This window comes from Oncorhynchus mykiss, chromosome 32 (assembly GCF_013265735.2).
Source record: "Oncorhynchus mykiss isolate Arlee chromosome 32, USDA_OmykA_1.1, whole genome shotgun sequence".
In the NCBI taxonomy this organism is placed as follows: Eukaryota; Metazoa; Chordata; class Actinopteri; order Salmoniformes; family Salmonidae; genus Oncorhynchus; species Oncorhynchus mykiss.
Window position 1 is genome coordinate 40,104,942 of NC_050572.1, and position 25,205 is coordinate 40,130,146.

A 25,205-nucleotide genomic window follows, 5' to 3' on the forward strand; every position below is an offset into this window, starting at 1 on the left:
TATTTTTTTGTGAAGAATCAACAACAAGTGGGACACAATCATGAAGTGGAACGACATTTATTGGATATTTCAAACTTTTTTAACAAATCAAAAACTGAAAAATTGGGCGTGCAAAATTATTCAGCCCCTTTACTTTCAGCGCAGCAAACTCTCTCCAGAAGTTCAGTGAGGATCTCTGAATGATCCAATGTTGACCTAAATGACTAATGATGATAAATACAATCCACCTGTGTGTAATCAAGTCTCCGTATAAATGCACCTGCACTGTGATAGTCTCAGAGGTCCGTTAAAAGCGCAGAGAGCATCATGAAGAACAAGGAACACACCAGGCAGGTCCGAGATACTGTTGTGAAGAAGTTTAAAGCCGGATTTGGATACAAAAAGATTTCCCAAGCTTTAAACATCCCAAGGAGCACTGTGCAAGCGATAATATTGAAATGGAAGGAGTATCAGACCACTGCAAATCTACCAAGACCTGGCCGTCCCTCTAAACTTTCAGCTCATACAAGGAGAAGACTGATCAGAGATGCAGCCAAGAGGCCCATGATCACTCTGGATGAACTGCAGAGATCTACAGCTGAGGTGGGAGACTCTGTCCATAGGACAACAATCAGTCGTATATTGCACAAATCTGGTCTTTATGGAAGAGTGGCAAGAAGAAAGCCATTTCTTAAAGATATCCATAAAAAGTGTTGTTTAAAGTTTGCCACAAGCCACCTGGGAGACACACCAAACATGTGGAAGAAGGTGCTCTGGTCAGATGAAACCAAAATTGAACTTTTTGGCAACAATGCAAAACGTTATGTTTGGCGTAAAAGCAACACAGCTTATCACCCTGAACACACCATACCCACTGTCAAACATGGTGGTGGCAGCATCATGGTTTGGGCCTGCTTTTCTTCAGCAGGGACCGGGAAGATGGTTAAAATTGATGGGAAGATGGATGGAGCCAAATACAGGACCATTCTGGAAGAAAACCTGATGGAGTCTGCAAAAGACCTGAGACTGGGACGGAGATTTGTCTTCCAACAAGACAATGATCCAAAACATAAAGCAAAATCTACAATGGAATGGTTCAAAAATAAACATATCCAGGTGTTAGAATGGCCAAGTCAAAGTCCAGACCTGAATCCAATCGAGAATCTGTGGAAAGAACTGAAAACTGCTGTTCACAAATGCTCTCCATCCAACCTCACTGAGCTCGAGCTGTTTTGCAAGGAGGAATGGGAAAAAATGTCAGTCTCTCGATGTGCAAAACTGATAGAGACATACCCCTGTAATCTTACAGCTGTAATCGCAGCAAAAGGTGGCGCTACAAAGTATTAACTTAAGGGGGCTGAATAATTTTGCACGCTCAATTTTTCAGTTTTTGATTTGTTAAAAAAGTTTGAAATATCCAATAAATGTCGTTCCACTTCATGATTGTGTCCCACTTGTTGTTGATTCTTCACAAAAAATACAGTTTTATATCTTTATGTTTGAAGCCTGAAATGTGGCAAAAGATCGCAAAGTTCAAGGGGGCCGAATACTTTCGCAAGGCACTGTATACATATAAATAAATTGATGAGCAATGACTGAACGGCGTAGGCAAGATGCAATAGATGGTATAAAAAACAGTAAACACATGAGATGCGTATCGCAAGATGATGATTTCAAGTCTGTATGTAGGCAGCAGCCTTTCTTTGTTAGTGATGGCTGTTAAACAGTCTGATGGCCTTGAGATAGAAGCAATTTTTCAGTCTCTCGGTCCAAACTTTGATGCACCTGTACTGACATTGCCTTCTGGATGGTAGGCAGTGAACTGGCAGTGGCTCGGGTGGTTGTTGTCCTTGATGATCTTTATGGCCTTCCTGTGACAGGTACCCTGGTGGGCAGGTAGTCTGCTCCCGGTGATGCGTTGTGCAGACCGTACCACCCTCTGGGAGCCCTGCGGTTGTGGGCGGTGAGGTTTCCGTACCAGGCGGTGGCACAGCCCAACAGGATGTTCTCAATTGTGCATCTGTAAAGGTTTGTGAGGGTTTTAGGTGACCAGACAAATTTTTTCAGACTCCTGAGGTTGAAGAAGGCGAAGGGCGCCTAATCAACCTCAGGAGTCTGAAGAAATTTGTACCATTTCAGTTTGTCCGTGATGTGTACACCGAGGAAATTAAAGCTTTCCACATTCTCCACTGCTGTCCCGTCGATGTGGATAGGGGGGTGCTCCCTGTAGTCAATGAACAGCATTCTTACATAGGTATTCCTCTTGTCCAGATGGGATAGTGTGCAGTGTGCAGTGCGATGGCATCGTCTGTGGACCTATTGGGGTGGTGTGCAAATTAAAGTGGGTCTAGGGTGTCAGGTAAGGTGGAAGTGATATGATCCTTGACTAGTCTCTCAAAGCACTTCATGATGACAGAAGTGAGTGCTACGGGGCAATAGTCATTTAGTTCAGTTACCTTTGCCTTCTTGGGTACAGGAACAATGGTGGCCATCTGGAAGCATGTAGGGACAGCAGACTGGGATAGGGAGAGATTGGATACTGTATGTCCGTTAACACACCAGCCAGCTGGTCTGCCATGCTCTGAGGATGTGGCTAGGGATGCCATCTGGGCCAGCAGCCTTGTGAAGGTTAACACGGTTAAATGTCTTTGTGATTGCACTTGAAATGTTCTGGATTGACTGACCTTCATGTCTTAAAGCCATGATGGACTGTCATTTCTCTTTGCTTATTTGAGCTGTTCTTGCCATAATATGGACTTGGTCTTTTACCAAATAGGGCTGTCTTCTGTATACCACCCCTACCCTGTCAAAACACAACTAATTGGCTCAAACTCATTAAGAAGGAAAGAAATTCCACAAATTAACTTTTAACAAGGCACACCAGTTAATTTAAATGCATTCTAGGTGACTACCTCATGAAGCTGGTTGAGAGAATGCCAAGAGTGTGCAAAGCTGTCGTCATGGCAGAGAGTGGCTACTTTGAAGAATCTCAAATATAAAATCTATTTTGATAAGTTTAACACTTTTTTGGTTACTACATGATTCCATATGTGTTATTTTATAGTTTTGTTGTCTTCACTATTATTCTACCATGTAGAAAATAGTAAAAATAAAGAAAAACCCTTGAATGAGTAGGTGTGTCCAAACTTTTGACTGGTAGTGTACATCAAATGATAAATCAGTGTCACAAATGCGCCTTATGCGAAGGAGTTGGCTATATGGTAAACTATTTTTTAATGAAGGTGTATGATAGCTGTTGAAATGAAGAAAGGCATTTCCCTCCGTTTCTTTTCTATACACCTTAGTGTGCAAGCCATTGCCATCTTTCTTACCCAAAACATCCAAAAAGGAAACATGTCCTTTATAGGACAGCCTACTAACATACGTTTAATGGACGGCATCCTGGAATTCATGTAGCCTATGTAAAGAATTACTGCGATTTAAGATCATCACCTGACCAAATGAAAAAAATGTAATCAATATATCTCATAAACAATTTAATAAACTTAGAATAGGGATTATTATCATACACGATGTCCAACTCAAATTTCTCTAGAAATATATTTGCATAATTGGGCGATCCCATGGCATTTAGGTAATGACATCATAATGTATTTGTAATGCTTGTGTTTATCTTTATTGGATTTTCATGTTTCCCCCACAGCTCCCTCTGCTGGGATCTCTTGATTGAGCCAATACTGACTGTGAATGCATAATTAACAACGCCCAAGAGGTATTGTTGTTGTGACATTGATTGACATTGCCCTTAAACGCTTAAAAAGGGCTAATACCCAAAACGTTCATGCGGATGTATTTACCGGAGTGCTGTCATATTTCTGTTCTTTGGATTAGATATGAGGATACAGCACCCGATTTAAGTTTATATAAGGTGGAGTCGAGCATGTTGTTTATCTTTTCAAACACTATTATTACACACAGAGGGAGTCCATGCAACTAATTATGTCACTTGATAAGCACAATTTTACTCCTGAATTTATTTAGGTTTGCTATAACAAAGGGGTTGAATACTTGACTCAAGAAAGACATTTAAGCTTTACATTTTTTATTGATTTGTAAAAATGTCTTAACCTAATTTCACTTTGACATTATGGGGTATTGTGTGTAGGCCAGTGACACAACATTTCAATTTGAATCCATTTGAAATACAAACTGTAACACAAAATTAGGAAAAAGTAATGGGATGTGATTACTTTTGTGTCCATCCCTACTTCAGCGTTGAAAGTGGTCCGTTCTAGACTGCTCCATAACCTGCTGTTAAAGGTGAGGTCATTCACAAATTAAGTAAACAATGTGTGCTATTTCTTGCACAAAATGAATCGGTAAAACTACAGCTAGAAATATTATGAAGTGTAATAACGTTTATTATCACCCTGTATGCAGAGTGACTGATTTAGAAATCTCGTTTTAGGACACCCCTACTTTCCCTCTGAGTTGTAATGTTCCCGGGTGCGCGTCTCCTGCCTGGCCCTCTTTGTCCGGCGGCGACAGTAGAGGCCGTGATTAATATGGCAAAATTTGCGTTTTTGTATGAATTATTATTTTAAGCTGTATCACAACATAAAGCTTATACCATGTGAGGACTGGTATATCGGCAATGACACACCGGAGATGTTCATATTAACGGACTGCAGAGCAAGCAACGCCGGAGAAAGGGTATAGTTTGCTTCCCAATAATGCTAGCAAGCTAGCTAGCTTTTCGTAGCTAACATTTTACTAGAGACCGGTTATTTTGTACCGCTTGCTATGAAGGCGAAACTGGTCAATTAACCAAATTGAATGTAGATGATGAATTATTATAAATCATAATCTACATGTTATCTATCACAAACATAGTAACTAGCTAGCGACTAACGTTACCCAAATGTGATAGCTAACTTTGCTATCCAGCTAGCTAGCCAACTATCTTAATTGCTAACTTTACTCATCTGTAACTAAGTTTTATTATTTTTAGAGCGAGGAAGGTAGTGTTAAGCAACTTGCATTCTGGCAAACATTATCCACAGTTTCATTCAGCCCGGCTCTTCATCTTTTGCAAGGTGGCTGCTGAAACTAACCCTGGCTAGCCACAGTTGTTGGCCACCGAACTCCGTGACAGTCAAAGCGGTGTGCGCAAGATATCTAGCTGTAAAACGAGTTGTGAATTGCAAGGGGATCTATCTATAGAAACCGTCCTCATATCCAAAGATCGTGTATGACTCTACTTGCGAGTATTGCTCAGGTCCAAATTATCAAGACTTTTCGTAATTTAAAAAAATTCTTACATGATATGAACGGTGAAATGTCACCGCACCGACAGTCATATTAATGGCTGCCGAATCGGGGAGACTACTGGCGGGACAAGGCCAAGGAAAGCGAGGCAAAGGTAGGTATATGATAATTCATTCATTCACCCCCGTCTGTCTCAGATCAGAACTAACCATTAGTTACCACTGCTGCAAATCCACGTGTCTTACAGGACTGTAGACAGTTGTTCTGTCATGTAGTTTGTCTGACCTGCTATTCATGTTGGTATTAGCCTGCCTTGTATTAATTTCATTTCTACGTTCTCATGATTTGTCCATTATTTCCCTCTGTGTCTCATAATCAACCAAACCTGCTTGGTGATTTGTTGTGGCTGTTCAACACTCAAATTAAATCTAAGTTTATCGGTACATACACAGTTCAGATATTATAGCGGGTGTAGCTCTTGAAAATCCATCTCCATGTGTAGTGTTTTCAACCATTAAATTCGCCTCCATGTAAACTACAATTTAGTCATTTAGCAGACGCTCTTATCCAGAGTGACTTAGAGTTGTGAGTGCATACATATTCATTCGTACTGGTTCCCCGTGGGAATCAAATCCACAACCCTGGCATTGCATGTGCCATGCTCCACCAACTGAGCCACATGGGACCAATTGTGATGCTGTGTTTTTTAAAGGTCCCAAACAGTCATTCTGTTTGACAATACAGGCTGAGTAGGCAGGGAGCTTATATTCATGAGGTCGCCTTTACTGACATGTCTTTGAAATGCCTATGTCAATAAACTTGGATGCAGTGTTGCAGTAAAATCATCTCAAGCAAATTTGGTGATACACAAAGCAACTCAAACAATATTGAAGTTCCATCAATGGTGTAATTTTTATTTATTTATTCATCTCCCGATTGGCATGTCTCTTGTGATGCAGTTCACAGCAGCACTGATGGATGTGTTGACATGACAACTGTCAGAGTTTTGACCCCCCCCCCCCCATCTTCTTGTTCCATGCTGGCTCAAGAACTAACTAGCCAATAACTAGCTAACACCAGACGCAGATGAAAGGGAAGACATGTAAGTATCTTTGCCATAGATGAGGTGTAAACTTTTAATTGTATTTGCTGACAGCCTACAGTCCCAATTTGGGCACTAGTAGAGTAGCCATCTAGCTATATAAATCACGCCCCTCCGCAAACACGCCTTCTCCCCGATGTTGGTTATAAGGTGGTACTTATTTCAATTGGGTAAGAGAATATGTTACCATTGGTGTATTAAAATGAGTTAGGGTGACATCCCCCTATCCCCTCAATAATACCGCCCTGTGAATCCATGTGGGAGGGGACCAACAATTTATGATCAAACTTTATCAATGTAGATGCAAAAGTCATGTTTCATACTTTGGTCATATACTTTGATCTGGTTTCATCCGAATATCATCACATTTAATGAGAAACATAATTTTGACTGTTCATGACCTTCAGAGACGTCAGTCATCGTTTTCTAAACATATTTATCTTTCATGTCACCGATAAATAATAAAAAAGACACTTACTGTAGCAGTTTTGCACAGATCTTCACTTCCTCCCCAATTAGCTTACACACGGGTGTTTGGAGCATGCTAGATGGCTAATTAGCACAAGTGACGGCCTATGTCTTCCGTAAACAAGCGCTGTAACATGGAGATATGTGACTCGTTTCAGGAAACTAGGTTTATGTCACTACTTCACAGAAGAGCCATTTGAACGTACATTTACATTTTTTTTTTTTTTATCTAAATGTTTTTTTGGGGCTGAAATGCCTTCTTGGAAATTATGTGCCTTAACACTTGTATGCCATCTTTAAATATGAATCAAATTGTTAAATGACAAGCCTAGTTAGTTTAGCCACAGAAAAAGCTAGCAACCTTCCTGCTAGCCATGATTGGCTGAGATAGTCAGTGGGTTGGACATGCAGAGAGATGAGTTTGGATGTAGCACGCTTCTGTCTATAACGTGAGCTGGTCAGTATGTGTAGGTAATCCTTTCTAACGCGGCTTTTTTGAAAGATATCACGTAGCAGAACTGTGTTGCTCTCCAGTTTCTGGAGGACCGAGTTTTGAAATCAGTGGAATTAGTGTAGGATAGCTAAGGAGATGGAGAAAATTCAGGCGTTTGATTGCAAAAATGCAGACCGAGTCGAAAAGAGAACAATTATACAACAGAAGGCTGTTGTATAAAACACCTGTCTCCAGATAACATCTTCAAACTAAGGGAAACCATGGTATCCATGACAGAGAGGGTGAAGCGTCCATCCATGTATACAGGTAAGATAGTCTAGCTAGCTACATTTTCAGATATTACACGTTTCACATTTTGTCAGTCGTTTTCATTTGAAGTTAGTGTACTGTTAGCTAGCTAACGTTACGTGTATGATCTGTGTAGTTACTTGTATCTCAGAGCCATTTGCGTGACGTTATCCGTTGGGATGATGTCACTGCGACAACTGTCGATAGACGTAGCTGGCAAATACGGTCTGGCGATCTACTCTGATTTCAGAGCACTCTCGTCAGTGTGCCAGAGCGCAGAATAACTGACACATTTACGAATGCTCAACACCAGTTGAATATGGCCGGTGTCAGTTAAAGTTGGAAAAAAGCGTAACTAAATTGTTGCCAACAGCACAGTTGCAGTCACCAATGCCCTGAATAACATAAAAACAGCCTAACCAGCTCTGCTAGGGTGAGTAAAATGGTCAGTAAGCTGTTCTCTCATTTGTGTCTGGAAGTAGCTAGCCAACGTTAGCCAGTTAGCTTGGGTGCTTGACTGCTGCTGTTAGGTTGGAACGCTCGGATCAACCCTACTCCTCGGCCAGAGCGTCCAGTGTGCACTCAACACTCCTAGAGCAACCACTGAGTTTACGAATGGACAATCTGACAATGCTCTGAGTTTATGAACGCCCAGAGCGCACTCTGAGCACACTCTGACACTCCAGATTAAATTTACAAACACACCCATAGTATAAATCAGCCTTTAGTCTTGAAATCTTTGGTTGTTTAGTACAAGGCCTCACATGTGAATCCTTAAAGAGATGGGTGGGGCTAAGGCTTTAGATGGTGTGACCGATACTGAATGGGTGTAGATAAAGAAGGGTTGTTGAGTAGTGTTGCACATTTTGGGGAATATATGGGAATTATCGGTAATATATGGGAATTATTGGAAATGTATGCAAATTAATATTAATACCATCTAAATGTAAATGTATATATTTACCATATCATATTGAGACATAATTGTATGATTTTAAATCCTTCCAATAGAAATAAAAAAAACTATTTAGTTACGAATTGAACTCTAATCAAATGAGTTGACTGAACAACAACAAAGGGAATATTCAATGATCCCCAATGATCCATCGCATCTCTAAAATGATAGTCTAGAAACCTACTAAAGCTTTAGTTGTCTCCCTCTCAGGCTTCCATGTCTTCTCCCTGAACCTCATCAATGTCCACCACTTGAACATCAGACTTAGTCCTCATCTTCACTGTCACTTTCCAACAGTGTTGAGGATGGCTCATTGTCATGCTCAAAAAGTGACAAATTTGCCCGGATGGCCACCAATTTTTCAACCCTTGTATTGGTCAGCCTGTTGTATGCTTTGGTGTGTGTGTTCCTAAAACAAGGACAAGTTGCGCTCTGAGGCGGCTGGTGTTGGTGGGATTTGGAGGATGATGGAGGCAACAGGGAAAAGAGCCTCAGATCCACAAAGTCCCTTCCACCAGGTGGCTGATGAGATGTTGGCACGACTGCCATATTGCATCTCCATCCCAAAGCCCTTGCTTGGAAGTGTACTTCGCCAGACTGCCAAGAACCTTGCCCTCATCCAGGCCTAGGTGGCGAGACACAATAGTGATGACACCATAGGCCTTATTGATCTCTGCAACAGACAGGATTCGCTTTCCAGCATTCTTGGGGTCCAACATGTACGCTGCGGCGTGTATGGGCTTCAGGCTGAAGTTGTCAGGCTTTGATGTATTTCAGAACTGCAGTTTCCTCTGTTTTGGAGCAATAGTGAAGTGGGCAGGGCAGTTGTTACTGTAATTTAATTATGCCAATGTGCTTTCATTAATTGAAAACCCTTAATCTATTTTATGAGAATTTGTAAGATTCTTGTTTGCATAAAATAGACGGAGACCAGTCTTTCCAATAATAGGTAACAGAATTTATTCTCGGAGCGCGCTCCCACTTCACCACGAGCAACAGTTTATATACAAATCATGACGTAATTTCATTGCTTTAACAGAATCCACTCCTCTCGACCGGGATGAAGTAAGGTGAAAAGTTCATTCTAACTTACTAACACACTCCCAGGTAACTTTTGACCTCAACATTATCAATCACCACTGAGCTGACAGTTCTAATTAACAGAAATCATTTAAAATGATTTGTTCAGTCATTTAATCATAATTTTACCAACAGCAGTATAGATTTCTTAAATACACCTGCAAGCAGAGTCTGAACATCAGACAGGATGGCATTGTCTCCATCAATCTGCAATGTCTACTGCTATAGGTTTCAGGAGTTTCAGGCTGCTTACCACTCTCTCCCAAAATACATCATCCAGGAGGATCCTCTTGATGGGGCTGTCCATATCAACAGACTGTGATATGGCCATTTTCTTGGAGAGACTCCTTCTCCTCCAGGAGACTGTCAAACATGATGACAACACCACCCCAACGGGTATTGCTGGGCAGCTTCAATGTGGTGCTCTTATTCTTCTCACTTTGCTTGGTGAGGTAGATTGCTGCTATAACGTGATGACCCTTCACATACCTAACTATTTCTCTGGCTCTCTTGTAGAGTGTATCCATTGTTTTCATTGCCATGATGTCCATGAGGAGCAGATTCAATGCACAACTCCACTTTGGACCATGCAGCCTTCATGTTTGCAGCATTGTCTGTCACCAATGCAAATATCTTCTGTGGTCCAAGGTCATTGATGACTGCCTTCAGCTCATCTGCAATGTAGAGACCACTGTGTCTGCTGTCCCTTGTGTCTGTGCTTTTGTAGAGTACTGGTTGAGGGGTGGAGAGGTATTTAATTATTCCTTTCCCAAGAACATTCAACTACCCATCAGAGATGATTGCGATAGTCTGCTTTCTCTATGATTTGTTTGACCTTCACTTGAACTCTGAACTCTGCATCCAGCAAATGAGTAGATAAAGCATGTCTGGTTGGAGGGGTTTTTATGCTGGGCGAAGAACATTCAGAAATCTCTTCCAATACACATTGCCTGTGAGCATCAGAGTTTTTGAATAAGTTGCATACATTTTGAGCAAGACATTTTTCTGGCTACATTCCTCCATTGAGTCAAACTTCTGATTCCAGGAGAACCATGAACTGTTGCTATAAGGTGTCTGATTCATCAGTTTCACATCGAATAGAAGTAGAGGGACCTTTGTCAGAGGTTGCTTGTTGTGATCACTGAGGGAACTTTATGCACTTGGCCAAATTATTCTGCATCTTTGTTGCATTCTTCAAATGATTTGAAACGGTATTTGCAAATGTACCCAGATTGTCCTTCTACATTAGCTGCAGTGAAATGTCTCCACACATCAGATAGTGCCCGTGGCATTTTCCTTTAAAGATTAGAAAAACAAGTTACAAAAAAACCCATTCCATCTACAGATAAATAGTTAAGGATTTAGATTAAACATCTCCTTTTGTAAGATAAATGTTTTAAAATGAAACATGTAAGGAAACAGGTGAATTAACAATCCTCCGTTAGCAGGCTCAATCAAACAAGATAAAACCCACATGGTAGCAAAAACTAACAAGCAGAAATTGTTAACAAGTTAGAAATTATTGAACCTTTCTAGGGCAGGCATTCCGCTAGCGGAACCCCTCGACAACATTCCGCTGAAAAGGCAGCGCGCGAAATTCAAAAATATTTTTTTGAAATATGTAACTTTCACACATTAACCTCTTGTGCCTGGGGGGCAGTATTTTCATTTTTGGAAACATGATTTTCCCAAAGTAAACAGGATATTTTGTCAGGACAAGATGCTAGAATATGCATATAATTGACAGTTTAGGATAGAAAACACTAAAGTTTCCAAAACTGTAAAAATATTGTCTGTGAGTATAACAGAACTGATATTGCAGGCGAAAGCCTGAGAGAAATCCAATCCGGAAGTGCCTAATGTTTTGAAAGCTCTGCGTTCCAATGCGTCCATATTGAGCAGTGAATGGGCTATCAACCAGATTAATTTTTCTACGTATTCCCCAAGGTGTCTACAGCATTGTGACGTAGTTTTACGCCTTTATGTTGAAGAATACCCGTAAGCGGCTACATTGCGTAAGTGGTCACCTGATGGCTCTGAGTGATTCTCGCGTAAAATACAGAGGTAGCCATTTTTCCAATCGGTCCTACTGAAAAACCAATTGTCCCGGTGGATATATTATCGAATAGATATTTGAAAAACACCTTGAGGATTGATTATAAACAACGTTTGCCATGTTTCTGTTGATATTATGGAGCTAACTTGGAATATTTTCCGGCGTTGTCGTGACCAAAATTTTCGGTCGATTTCTCAGCCAAACGTGAAGAACAAACGGAGCTATTTCGCCTTCCTTTGGAAAAAAAGGAACATTGGCTATCCGGGATGGGGTGTCACTAGAGGTTAACAAGTCCAATACAGCAAATGAAAGATAAGCATCTTGTTAATCTACCCATCGTGTCCGATTTCAAAAATGCTTTACAGCGAAAGCACAGCATATTGTTAGTTCATAGCCAAGTCAAAAAACCACAGCCATTTTTCCAGCCAACGATAGGAGTCACAAAAAGCAGAAATATAGATAAAATTCATCACTAACCTTTGATCTTCTTTAAATGACACTCATAGGACATCATGTTACACAATACATGTATGTTTTGTTCGATAATGTGCATATTTATATCCAAAAATCTTAGTTTACATTGCCGCGTTACGTGCAGTAATGTTTTGATTCCAAAACATCCGGTGATTTTGCAGAAATACTCATAAACATTGATAAGATGTAACTGCTATTCACAGAATTAAAGATAGACTTCGCCTTAATGCAACCGCTGTGTCAGATTTTGAGAACTTCACGGGAAAAGCATCATCTCAGAACGGCGCTCCGAGCCCAATTCAGCCAGAGAAATATTTGAGTCGACAGAAGTTAGAAATAACACTATAAATATTCACTTACCTTTGATCTTCATCAGAAGGCACTCCCAGGAATCCCAGTTAGACAATAAATTACTGATTTTGTTCCATAAAGTCCATCATTTATGTCCAAATAGCCACTTGTTGTTAGCGTGTTCAGCCCAGTAATCCATCTTCATGAGGCGCAGGCACTTCGTCCAGACAAACTCAAAAAGTTTGGTTACAGGTCGTAGAAACAAGTCAAACGATGCATGGAATCAATCTTTAGGATTTTTTAAACATAAAACATCAATAATGTTCCAACCGGAGAATTCCTATGTCTGAAGAAAAGCAATGGAACGAGAGCTAACTGTCGGGAGCGTGCGTCACGAGCCTGAGACACTCTGCCAGACCACTGACTCAAACAGGTCTCATGAGCCCCTCCTTTATAGTAGAATCCTCATTCAAGTTTCTAAAGACGGTTGACATCTAGTGGAAGCCGTAGGAAGTGCAACTTTATCCATATCCCACTGTGTATTCGGTAGGCCAAGCTTTGGAAAAACTATAAACCTCAGATTTCCCACTTCTAGGTTGGAGTTTTCACCTGCCATATGAGTTCTGTTATACTCACAGACATTATTCAATCAGTTTGAGAAACTTCAGTGTTTTCTTTCCAATACTAATAATAATATGCATATACTACAGAGTAGGATGCAGTTCACTCTGGGCACGCTATTCATCCAAAAGTGAAAAAGCTGCCCCCTATCCCAAAAGAGTTAAACACACTTTGCTGTAGGCTACTATTTATATAAAATATATTCACCCCACACAGTATTGTAATCAAAGCCAGAAAGCATGTAGTCCTTGGTTCAGACAGTGTAGTAGTGTGGGCTCAATAGCATCTCATTAGTGTGCAAGATCTTGAGAATCAGCTGTATATGTGATGGAAGAGTGCACTGCACATGTGATGGAAGAATACACTGCATGCAGAAGGGTTGCAATTCCATTGATTTGGGGATAGTTTAACCAAAATATTCCACCAGACCTAGATTTGCCTTATGTGTATCCCACAAAGAGGTTCACTGTTATAAGCTAACTTTTTTGATGAATTTAAGCAAAATTCACAGGCTTTATTTACCGTGGAAAATTTCCGGAAAAATTATAGTAATTCACCGGAAAGTTTCCGACCCTTTGCAACCCTACTCTTGAGTAGTTGTACCAAACATTCAAGACCCATTTTCTCAAGTGAGGTTACAAGTTTATCAACTTCCAAAGCAGAATGACTTGAATTGTTCCGCAACTGTACTGTTAGTGTATGATATACCATTTTCTAGCTCTGTCTCTTTTATCCAATGTAAAAAAATACAGTGCCTTGCGAAAGTATTCGGCCCCCTTGAACTTTGCGACCTTTTGCCACATTTCAGGCTTCAAACATAAAGATATAAAACTGTATTTTTTTGTGAAGAATCAACAACAAGTGGGACACAATCATGAAGTGGAACGACATTTATTGGATATTTCAAATTCTTTAACAAATCAAAAACTGAAAAATTGGGCGTGCAAAATTATTCAGCCCCTTTACTTTCAGTGCAGCAAACTCTCTCCAGAAGTTCAGTGAAGATCTCTGAATGATCCAATGTTGACCTAAATGACTAATGATGATAAATACAATCCACCTGTGTGTAATCAAGTCTCCGTATAAATGCACCTGCACTGTGATAGTCTCAGAGGTCTGTTAAAAGCGCAGAGAGCATCATGAAGAACAAGGAACACACCAGGCAGGTCCGAGATACGTGTTGCATTGTTGCCAAAAAGTTCAATTTTGGTTTCATCTGACCAGAGCACCTTCTTCCACATGTTTGGTGTGTCTCCCAGGTGGCTTGTGGCAAACTTTAAAATACACTTTTTTATGGATATCTTTAAGAAATGGCTTTCTTCTTGCCACTCTTCCATAAAGGCCAGATTTGTGCAATATATGACTGATTATTGTCCTATGGACAGAGTCTCCCACCTCAGCTGTAGATCTCTGCAGTTCATCCAGAGTGATGAGTCAGTCTGATCAGTCTTCTCCTTGTATGAGCTGAAAGTTTAGAGGGATGGCCAGGTCTTGGTAGATTTGCAGTGGTCTGATACTCCTTCCATTTCAATATTATCGCTTGCACAGTGCTCCTTGGGATGTTTAAAGCTTGGGAAATCTTTTTGTATCCAAATCCGGCTTTAAACTTCTTCACAACAGTATCTCGGACCTGCCTGGTGTGTTCCTTGTTCTTCATGATGCTCTCTGCGCTTTTAATGGACCTCTGAGACTATCACAGTGCAGGTGCATTTATACGGAGACTTGATTACACACAGGTGGATTGTATTAATCATCATTAGTAATTTAGGTCAACATTGGATCATTCAGAGATCCTCACTGAACTTCTGGAGAGAGTTTGCTGCACTGAAAGTAAAGGGGCTGAATAATTTTGCACGCCCAATTTTTCAGTTTTTGATTTGTTAAAAAAGTTTGAAATATCCAATAAATGTTGTTCCACTTCATGATTGTGTCCCACTTGTTGTTGATTCTTCACAAAATTGTTTTATATCTTTGTTTGAAGCCTGAAATGTGGCAAAAGGTCGCAAAGTTCAAGGGGGCCGAATACTTTCGCAAGGCACTGTAGCTGGAAAATGGCTGTGCATATTGTGGTTTGGTGGAGACCTAACGTAATCGTTTGTAGTGCTTTCGCTGAAAAGCCTATTTGAAATCGGACACTTTGGTGGGATTAGCAACGAGAATAGCTTTAAAATGATATGGCACATGTATGTTTTAGGAATTGTAATCATGAGAGTTCTGTGGTTTGAATTTGGCGCCCTCTATTTACACTGGTAGTTGTCATATCGATCCCGATGTCGGGATTGCAGCCATAACAGGTTAAACACCGTTCCCCATGCTTGTTCAATAAACCATAAACAATTAATGAACATGCACCTGTGGACCCTCGTGAAGACTCTACCAGCTTATAGATGGTAGGCAATTAAGGTCACAGTTATGAAAACTTAGGACACCAAAGAGGCCTTTCTACTGACTCTGAAAAACACCAAAAGAAAGATGCCCAGGGTTCCTGCTCATCTGCGTGAATGTGCCTTAGGCATGCTGCAAGGAGGCACGAGGACTACAGATGTGGCCAGGGCAATAAATAGCAGTGTCCGTACTGAGACGACTGACAGCGCTACAGGGAGACAGGACGGACAGCTGATCGTCCTCGCAGTGGCAGACTACCTGTAACAACACCTGCACAGGGTCGGTACATCTGAACAGCTCACCTGCGGGACAGGTACAGGATGGCAACAGCTGCCCGAGTTAAACCAGGAACGCACAATCCCTCCATCAGTGCTCAGACTGTCTGCAATAGGCAGAGAGAGGTTGGGCTTGTAGGCGTGTTGTAAGGCAGGTCCTCACCAGACATCACCGGCAACAACGTCGCCTATGGGCACAAACCCAACAGTCACCGGACCAGGCCGGACTGGTAAAGAGTGCTCTTCACTGACGAGTCCAGGGGTGATGGTCGTGTTCGCGTTTATCGTCGAAGGAATGAGCGTTTCTCCGAGGCTTGTACTCTGGAAATGGATCAATTTGGAGGTGGAGGGTCCGTCATGGTCTGGGGCGGTGTGTCACAGCATCATCGTTATGGGGAAGACATCCTCCACCCTCACGTGGTACCCTTCCTGCAGGCTCATCATGACATGACCCTCCAGCATGACAATGCCACCAGCCATGGCCAGTGAAGAGCCCGGATCTCAATCCCATTGAGCACATCTGGGACCTGTTGGATCAGAGGGTGAGGGTGAGGGCGATTCTACCCCAGATATATCCTGGAACTTGCAGGTGCCTTGGTGGAAGATTGGGTTAACATCTCACAGCAAGATCTGGCAAATCTGGTGCAGTCCATGAGGAGGAGATGCACTGCAGTACTTAATGCAGCTGGTGGCCACACTAGATACTGACTGTTACTTTTGATATGGACCCATTCCCCCTTGTTCAGGGACACATTATTTCATTTCTGTTAGTCATATGTCTGTGGAACTTGCTCGGTTTATGTGTCCGTTAGAGGTCGACCGATTTTATGATTTTTCAACGCCGATACCGATTATTGGCCGATTTTATAAATAAAAAAAAGGAAATAAAGTATTTATTTGTAATAATGACAATTACAACAATACTGAATTAACACTTATTTTAACTTAATATAATACAGCAATAAAATCAATTTAGCCTCAAATAAATAATGAAACATGTTCAATTTTGTTTAAATAATGCAAAAAAAAGGGAGAAGTAAAAGTGCAATATGTGCCATGTAAAAAAGGTAACGTTTGAGTTCCTTGCGCAGATCATGAGAACATATGAAAGCTGGTGGTTCCTTTTAACATGAGACTTCAATATTCCATTCCAGGCTTGAAGTCATAAACAGCGCTGTGCTTGCGAAGAGCTGCTGGCAAAACGCACAAAAGTGCTGTTTGAATGAATGCTTATGAGCCTGCTGCTGCCTACCATCGCTCAGTCAGACTACTCTATCAAATCAGACTTAATTATAACATAACACACAGAAATACGTGCCTTTGGCCATTAATATGGTCGAATCCGGAAACTATCATTTCGAAAACCAAACGTTTATTATTTCAGTGAAATACGAAACCGTTCAGTATTTTATATAACGGATGGCATCCCTAAGTCTAAATATTGCTGTTACATTGCACAACCTTCAATGTTATGTCATAATTACGTAAAATTCTGGCAAATTAGTTCGCAATGAGCCAGGCTGCCCAAACTATACCCTGACTCTGCGTGCAATGAACGCAAGAGAAGTGACACAATTTCACGAGCTAACCTGGATTTCTTTTAGCTAAATATGCATGTTTAAAAATATATACTTCTGTATATTGATTTTAAGAAAGGCATTGGTGTTTATGGTTAGGTAGTCGTCCAACGATTGTGCTTTTTTCGCAAATGTGCTTTTGATAACTTGACGCTACCAATCCCTGTAGCGGGATAATTTCCGTCTGCAACCGCTGAATAGCATAGCGCAACAGTCAAATAATATTACTAGAAAATATTCATGAAATCACAAGTGCAATATTTTGAAACACAGCTTAGCCTTTTGTTAATCACCCTGTTGTCTCAGATTTTGAAATTATGCTTTACAGCGAAAGCAACCCAAGCGTTTGTGTAAGTTTATCGATAGCATAGCATTATGCACACTTAGAATTAGGAAGCTTGGTCACGAATCAGAAAAGCAATCCAATTAACCGTTTACCTTTGATCTTCGGATGTTTTCACTCACGAGACTCCCAGTTACACAGCAAATGTTCCTTTTGTTCCATAAAGATTATTTTTATACCCAAAATACCGATGTTTGTTTGTTCGCGTTATGTTCAGAAATTCATAGGAAAGAGCGGTCACGACAACGCAGATGGAAATTCCAAATAGTTTATGTCCACAGAAACATGTCAAACGTTTTTTATAATCATTCCTCAGATAGTTTTTAAAATATATATTCGATAATATATCAACCGAGTGTCTAGCTTTTTCCATAACAGCGGGGGAACAATGGCCGGTTTACTCAATTGCGCACCAACTCGCTCTGAGAGCCCCCACCTCTCCACTTACGCAATGTGTTCCTTCACGCTAATTTTTTCAAAATAAAAGCCTGAAACTGTGTCTAAAGACTGACACTTTAGGGAGGCCACAGAAAAAGGAATCTGGTTGATATCCCTTTAAATGGAGGACAAGCACGCATAGGAAGCTCTTCCTGATTGGATTATCCTCAGGCTTTCGCCTGCAATATCAGTTATTTTATACCCACAGACAATATTTTTACAGTTTTGGAAACTTTCGAGTGTTTTCTATCCTAATCTGTCAATTATATGCATATTTTAGCATCTGGTCATGAGAAATAGGCTGTTTACTTTGGGAATGTTATTTTTCCAAATGTAAAAATAGTGCCCCCTAGCTTCAAGAGGTTAAATCATCCCCCAGCATTTGCATCGATTATATGCAACGCAGGCCACGCTAGATAAACGAGTAATATCATCAACCATGTGTAGTTATAACTAGTGATTATGATTGCTTGATTGTTTTTTATAAGTTAAGTTTAATGATAGCTAGGAACTTATCTTGGCTTCTACTGCATTCGCGTAACAGGCAGTCTCCTCGTGGAGTGCAATGTAATCAGGTGGTTAGAGCGTTGGACTAGTTAACTGTAGGGTTGCAAGATTGGATCTTCCGAGCGGACAAGGTGAAAATCTGTCGTTCTGCCCCTGAACAAGGCAGTTAACCCACCGTTACTTGGCAGTCATTGAAAATAAGAATGTGTTCTTAACTGACTTGCCAAGTTAAATAAAGGTATAAAAAAAATCTGCGCCCAAAAGTACCGATTTCCGATTGTTATGAAAACTTGAAATCGGCCCTAATTAATTGGCCATTCCGATTAATCGGTCGACCTCGAGTCTCAGTGGTTGAATCTTATGTTCATACAAATATTTACACATGTTAAGTTTGCTGAAAATAAACGCAGTTGACAGTGAGAGGACGTTTCTATTTTTGCTGAGTTTATATGCATCTACTGTTGGTCCTAGGATACAACAATGAATAATGTGGAACAAATAAATACCTTCAAAGGATACCTTACAACTTACAAGAATTAACATCTTGTGAAACAGCTGTGAAAACCAACCTGGAAATATTTAAGGTTTTAATGCATCAACTTTGATATTTTTTTGTACAGTTCTGTCATTCATTTATTTTCACAGATTTTATGTACATTCACATGGCTATCATAGACTAAAATACTGAAATCTGGTGTGTCTGGAGGTTCTGCCTGTCACTGGTTCTCAAAAGGCTCGAAAGGGGAACTTGAAGAGCAAAAAAAAATGTCTTAGCAGATAATGACATGATTATCTGTAGATGATGTAATGAAAAGTTGGAGGGGGGGTTGGTAATGGAGGACATCAGGTGGATCCACGTCTGGGTGTTGGGCAGAACCCCTAGCTCCTAGAAAAACCTGTCCAGAGTTAGAGGGAACAGGGTAGGAGACAGAGGCAAACACACAGGTTATACTTTACTGTGAGAGAATTTGATTGATTAGTGCAGTATTATAAATGCGAAAGATGTACTTTTCAACGCTTTTGGAAGAAATAGCCTACCTCAAGCTGGTCCCTCTTTGACTCAAGACTGATCCGAACTCACAGATTCTGGTGGATGGGATACCACCTGGGGTACTTGGACAGTGAATGGTCCTAAAGTAATTTGGAGAGGTAAATTAAAGAGGTACATTTTTATAAGCTCCACATAACTAAAATGTATTGCTTTCTCAAATGTCAACCAAAGCTTAATATACTTAGTCTATCGGTCTTCACTGAAGTGAAGGGCTTCAGTGCTTTCAGTGGTCGACCATCCAACTGCTCCAACTGGAGAAGATTGTTGGCTTCCACCGAGGTAACCCTAGAAAAACAAAGGGAAACACATCAGTGTTAGCCTGAATCTAGTTTTATAGTTTCCCTATTTTGTATGCAAAAAAGTAATGAGATTTTTTTTATGTTAACTTAAACAGATGGTGACCCCAGCCTGGAGCGAATGAGTAGCGAAGTCATCGCCTTTTCCAGGTCTCACCTTCCTTTCGTAAATGCAGTTGTATTACAAATACATTTCTTTAATATCTCTTGGAGGGCCAGAAAATAAATGAACAGTGAACAATCAGTTTTACCTGGTCTAAAACCTCCTCATCCTTAGTGCGTGCCCGAAGGTGGTCCTCGAAGGCATTCTGATCTGGTTACGACAACTTCCACCACATCAGGTGGGGTTTCAGTGATCTGAAAGTACATTATACATAAACAGCAATAGACAAACAACAATACAAAATCAATCACAAATTTGAAAGACTACAGTATATGCAATACTTGTATATACAATTGCATTGTTTACCTCAGCTGCGGCTCCCGTCCGTGCTCGGTGGAGGCCTGAATGCTGCTGTTGTGTGCAAAGAGAATTACTTAAAGGTTGTTCTCCCACCCTTCCTGGTACCAATCAGGGGACTTGCCCATGGCATTCTTGAGGGTCTGGTTGGCCCATTCACCAAACCAGGAGGGGGTACGAAGCGATATATCTAGTTAAAATGTAAAATATTGAAATATGTCTTATGTACCATGGAAAAACAAATGGTAAAAAATAAAACAAACCATTGGTGACAGAATATAACCTCTAACATCCGTAACTTGTTCCAGCGTTCATGACCTTAGTCACTCAAAATTACCTCGGGAGAACCATGGGCGTTGAAGATGTCCACCATTGCCTTGAAGGTGGCCTCGCCAATCTCGTCCTTGATGGGTATCATACAAAGCGAGAATCTATTTTTGGTTCCAAGCACCCTTTTTTAATTGGTTACAGAGGGGAATTTAGAGATAAGGTCAGTAAAGGAAGAGTACGTGCTTAATGGGTATTGCCTCCATCCACTTGGTAAAGTGTTCGGTCGCTGTTAGACACCAGTTGTTGCCATTCCTTGATTTCATGACAGGTCCAGTGAGTTCCACTCCTAACATTTAAAGTGTTAGGGAGAAGATTACTATATTCTTATCTGTGTCATATAGTATGCAGATTTTCATATTTGTAAGGATACTGACACACACACACGTTCTATAATATTAAACTTTGCTGTGGTCAAAAAAATAAACCATTACAAAACAACAGAATTTGAATTGAGACACAGATCATGTACCATGGTGAAACAATTTTGATGGGCTTCAACTCTGGTGCCACAGGCTAACCCTCTCAATCATCTGGCAGACTAGACAGGGTAATGAACTTTAGGCAAAAAGTGACAAATTGAAACATGGTGTGCTCTCTGATATGACATTCATTGAAATCATAATATTTCAGATATAATAGAATGATTCATAAACAAAAGGTTATTTCACTTGCCCAGCTGTCCACCTTCTTGACAAGTCTACGTCAGGAGAAGCGTAGGGTGATTTTGGAAATCATGGGCTTCGCTTCGAAATGGCCAGCATGCATCTCGGTCAGCACGGCATCCCTTCTCCTTAGTAAAAATCACCTGTGTGTGGCTGGCCATCCTTCCCCCATAGGTACATATGATTTCCTAAGGAGTTGGGAGAGAAGAGTTGTTAAAATACTCAGTCTTAAGTTTAACATTCACCTTTATTTAACCAGGTAGGCTAGTTGAGAACAAGTTCTCATTTGCAACTGCGACCTGGCCAAGATAAAGCATAGCAATTCGACACATACAACAACAGAGTTAGACATGGAATAAACAAAACACAGTCAATAATACAGTAGAAAATTGGAAACAAAGTCTATATACAGTGAGTGCAATGAGGTAAGATTAGGGAGTTCAGGCAATAAATAGGCCATGGTGGCGAAGTCATTACAATATAGCAAATTAAACACTGGAATGGTTGATGTGCAGAAGATGAATGTGCAAGTAGAGATACTGGGGTGCAAAGGAGCAAGATAAATACAATATGGGGATGAGGTAGATAGGCCATCTGTAAACAGCCCATCTATGTGCAGTGATCTGTGAGCTGCTCTGAGAGCTGGTGCTTAAAGCTAGTGAGGGAGATATGAGTCTCCAGCTTCAGTGATTTTTGCAGTTCGTTCCAGTCTTTGGCAGCAAAGAACTGGGAGGAAAGGCGACCAAATGAAGAATTGGCTTTGGGGGTGACCAGTGAGATATACCTGCTGGAGCGCGTGCTACGAGTGGGTGCTGCTATGGTGAACAGTGAGCTGGGATAAGGCGGGGCTTTACCTAGCAGAGACTTGTAGATGACCTGGAGCCAGTGTGTTTGGCGACGAGTATGAAGCAAGGGCCAACCAACGAGATCATACAGGTCGCAGTGGTGGGTAGTATATGGGGCTTTGGTGACAAAACGGATGGTACTGTGATAGACTGCATCCAATTTGTTGAGTAGAGTGTTGGAGGCTGTTTTATAGATGACATTCCCGAAGTCGAGGATTGGTAGGATGGTCAGTTTTAAGAGGGTATGTTTGGCAGCATGAGTGAAGGATGCTTTGTTGTGATATAGGAAGCCGATTCTAGATTTAATTTTGGATTGGAGATGCTTAATAACCTCTAGTGACTCCCCATCCCGCATGAGGGAGCGTAATCATCGACTGACACTAATTAGCATAACGCAAAGGACATAAATATTCATATTCATGAAAATCACAAGTGAAATATATTGAGACACAGTTTAGCATTTTGTTAATCACCCTGTCAACTCAGATTTTCAAAATATGATTTACAGCCAAAGCTAGACAAGCATTTGTATAAGTTTATCGATAGCCTAGCATAGCATTTTGTCCAGCTAGCAGCAGGTAACTTGGTCACGTAAATCAGAAAAGCAATCAAATGAAATTGTTTACCTTTGATGAGCTTCGGATGTTTTCACTCACGAGACTCCCAGTTAGATGGCCAATGTTCCTTTTTTCAAAAAATATTATTTTTGTAGGTGAAATAGCTCCGTTTGTTCTTCACGTTTGGCTGAGAAATCGCCCGGAAATTGCAGTCACAAACTCCGAAAAATATTCCAAATTAGCTCCATAATATCGACAGAAACATGGCAAACGTTGTTTATAATCAATCCTCAAGATGTTTTTCAAATATCTATTCGATAATATATTCACCGGGACAATTGGTTTTTCAGTAGGACCGATTGGAATAATGGCTACCTCCTGTATTTTACGCGAGAATCACTCAGAGCATCAGGTGACCACTTGCGCAATGTAGCCGCTTACGGGTATTCTTCAACATAAATGCGTAAAACTCCGTCACAATGCTGTGGACACCTTGGGGAATACGGAGAAAAATTAATCTGGTTGATAGCCCATTCACTGCTCAATAGGGACGCATTGGAACGCAGCGCTTTCAAAACATGAGGCACTTCTGGATTGGATTTTTCTCAGGCTTTCGCCTGCAATATCAGTTCTGTTATACTCACAGACAATATTTTTACAGTTTTGGAAACTTTAGTTTTCTATCCTAAGCTGTCAATTATAGGCATATTCTAGCATCTTGTCCTGACAAAATATCCCGTTTACTACTGGAACGTTTTCCAAAAATGAAAATACTGCCCCATAGTTACAAAAGGTTAATTACAGAGAATCTTTGATAAACTATAAGTCTTCAGTTTAATGATAGTAAAGACACGACACTAGATACCTCAGTATGATAGACATAGTTATACGTCAGTGGAGGCTGCTGAGGGGAGTATGGCTCATAATAATGGCTGGAATGGAGTCAATTGAATGGAAACCACGTTTGATACCATTACATTTACTCCATTCCAGACAGTATTATGTGCCGTCCTCCCCTCAGCAGCCTCAACTGAACTATATGTAAAGCTAGCAACATATAGATGACCAACTAGCTAGATGGAAAACAGTTGTTGAAAAAATGGTTGTACATAGCTCAATCCGTCCAGTTATCTAATAGAAGTTAAGTGCTTAAAGTTACCCTGAATTGTGAAATTCTCTGAATGTTGCGCCTCTTGTCAAGATCAATGGTGCCTTCGTAGTACTTCGCCTGGTTGGAAAGAAAATAAAATCTCCTCGCGGGATGCCATTGAAGTGCCAGCAAGCAACATACAAACAGAAAGCTACAAAAGTTAGTCGCTTGCTTACTAGCTAGCTAACGTTTGCTAAGTAAAACTGGCTGGCTGGCTAGCCAGCAAGATACTGTAGCTGGCTAGGCAGGCTGAGGTAAATATGTACATTAGCTAGCAACGTCAATCTTAAAAACTCTTCAATTATTTCTTCCGATTTAACAAAATGTACTTATAAAGACAAATGTATGGTAAAGAAAGTGTTCTTTCCAGTCTTTTCAGTCCTCTGAAGCAGCAGGTTGTCACCGTCAACACCATCCTTGGAGAGCAATTCTGAGCTAATAATTTTGCGCGGACAGTGTGAATGCTTATGCAGTGAAATAGAACTACAACTGCATCCTTCCTTCCTTCGTGCTACGCGGTAAAATAGAACCAGCATAGCAATGGACGCTTTGGTTCATTATGTAATCCGGTCAGATTTTGCAAGTTCTAGCAACAAAATCTAAAACTCATCAAATCCCATTGTGACCCGGGGGGGGGACACTTTTTTTTTTTGGCAGGGGGACACTATTTGGCATGACAGGCACCCCATGTTGAGAATTTGTTTTGAGTAGGTAATGTTTCCTACATTCACCACCTGGGGGTGGACTGTCAGGAACTCCAGGACCCAATTGCATAGGGAGGAGTTCAGAGCTGTGAGCTTTGTCATGTGCTTATTGGGTACTATGATGTTGAAGGCCGAGCTGTAGGCATGGTAGTCATTCAGTTCAGTAACTTTCCCTTTCTTGGGCACGGGGATGATAGTAGACATCTTAAAGCAGGTGGCTATAGTGGCACTGAGTTAGGGAGAGATTGAAAATGTTTGAGAACACAACAGCCAGCTGGTTTGCACATGCTCTGAGGGCACGTCTAGGGATGCTGTCTGGGCTGGCAGCCTTGCGAGGGTTAACCCGTTTTTAATGACTTAATAAGTACACTATATATACAAAAGTATGTGGACACCCCTTCAAATATGTGGTTTGAGCTATTTTAGCCACACCCATTGCTGACGTGTATAAAATCATTAATGGTCTGGGGCTGTTTTGCGTGGTTCGGGCTTTGCCTCTAAGTTCCAGTGAAGGGAAATGTTAACGCTACACCATACAATGACATTCTAGATAATTCTGTGCTTACAACTTTGTGGCAACAGTTTGGGGAAGGCCCTTTCCTGTTTCAGCATGATAATTCCGCCATGC

General features: G+C 40.9%; 1 protein-coding gene across 4 annotated transcripts in view; it reads left to right on the forward strand.

The window, feature by feature from the left end:
- The first annotated feature begins 4,417 nt into the window (after positions 1-4,417).
- Positions 4,418-25,205, forward strand: part of pygo2 (pygopus homolog 2 (Drosophila)) — a 30,120-nt gene continuing 9,332 nt past the window's right edge. Inside the window, exons 1-2 of one of the 4 annotated variants that reach the window (XM_036970944.1) lie at positions 5,224-5,362; positions 6,168-6,310. In XM_036970944.1, coding sequence (XP_036826839.1) covers positions 6,295-6,310 — 16 coding nt within the window. In that variant the 5' untranslated portion in view covers positions 5,224-5,362; positions 6,168-6,294. Of the gene's footprint in view, positions 5,363-6,167; positions 6,311-25,205 lie in introns of all 4 variants that reach the window. The other 3 variants (XM_036970945.1, XM_021560720.2, XM_036970946.1) reach the window with 3 other exon arrangements.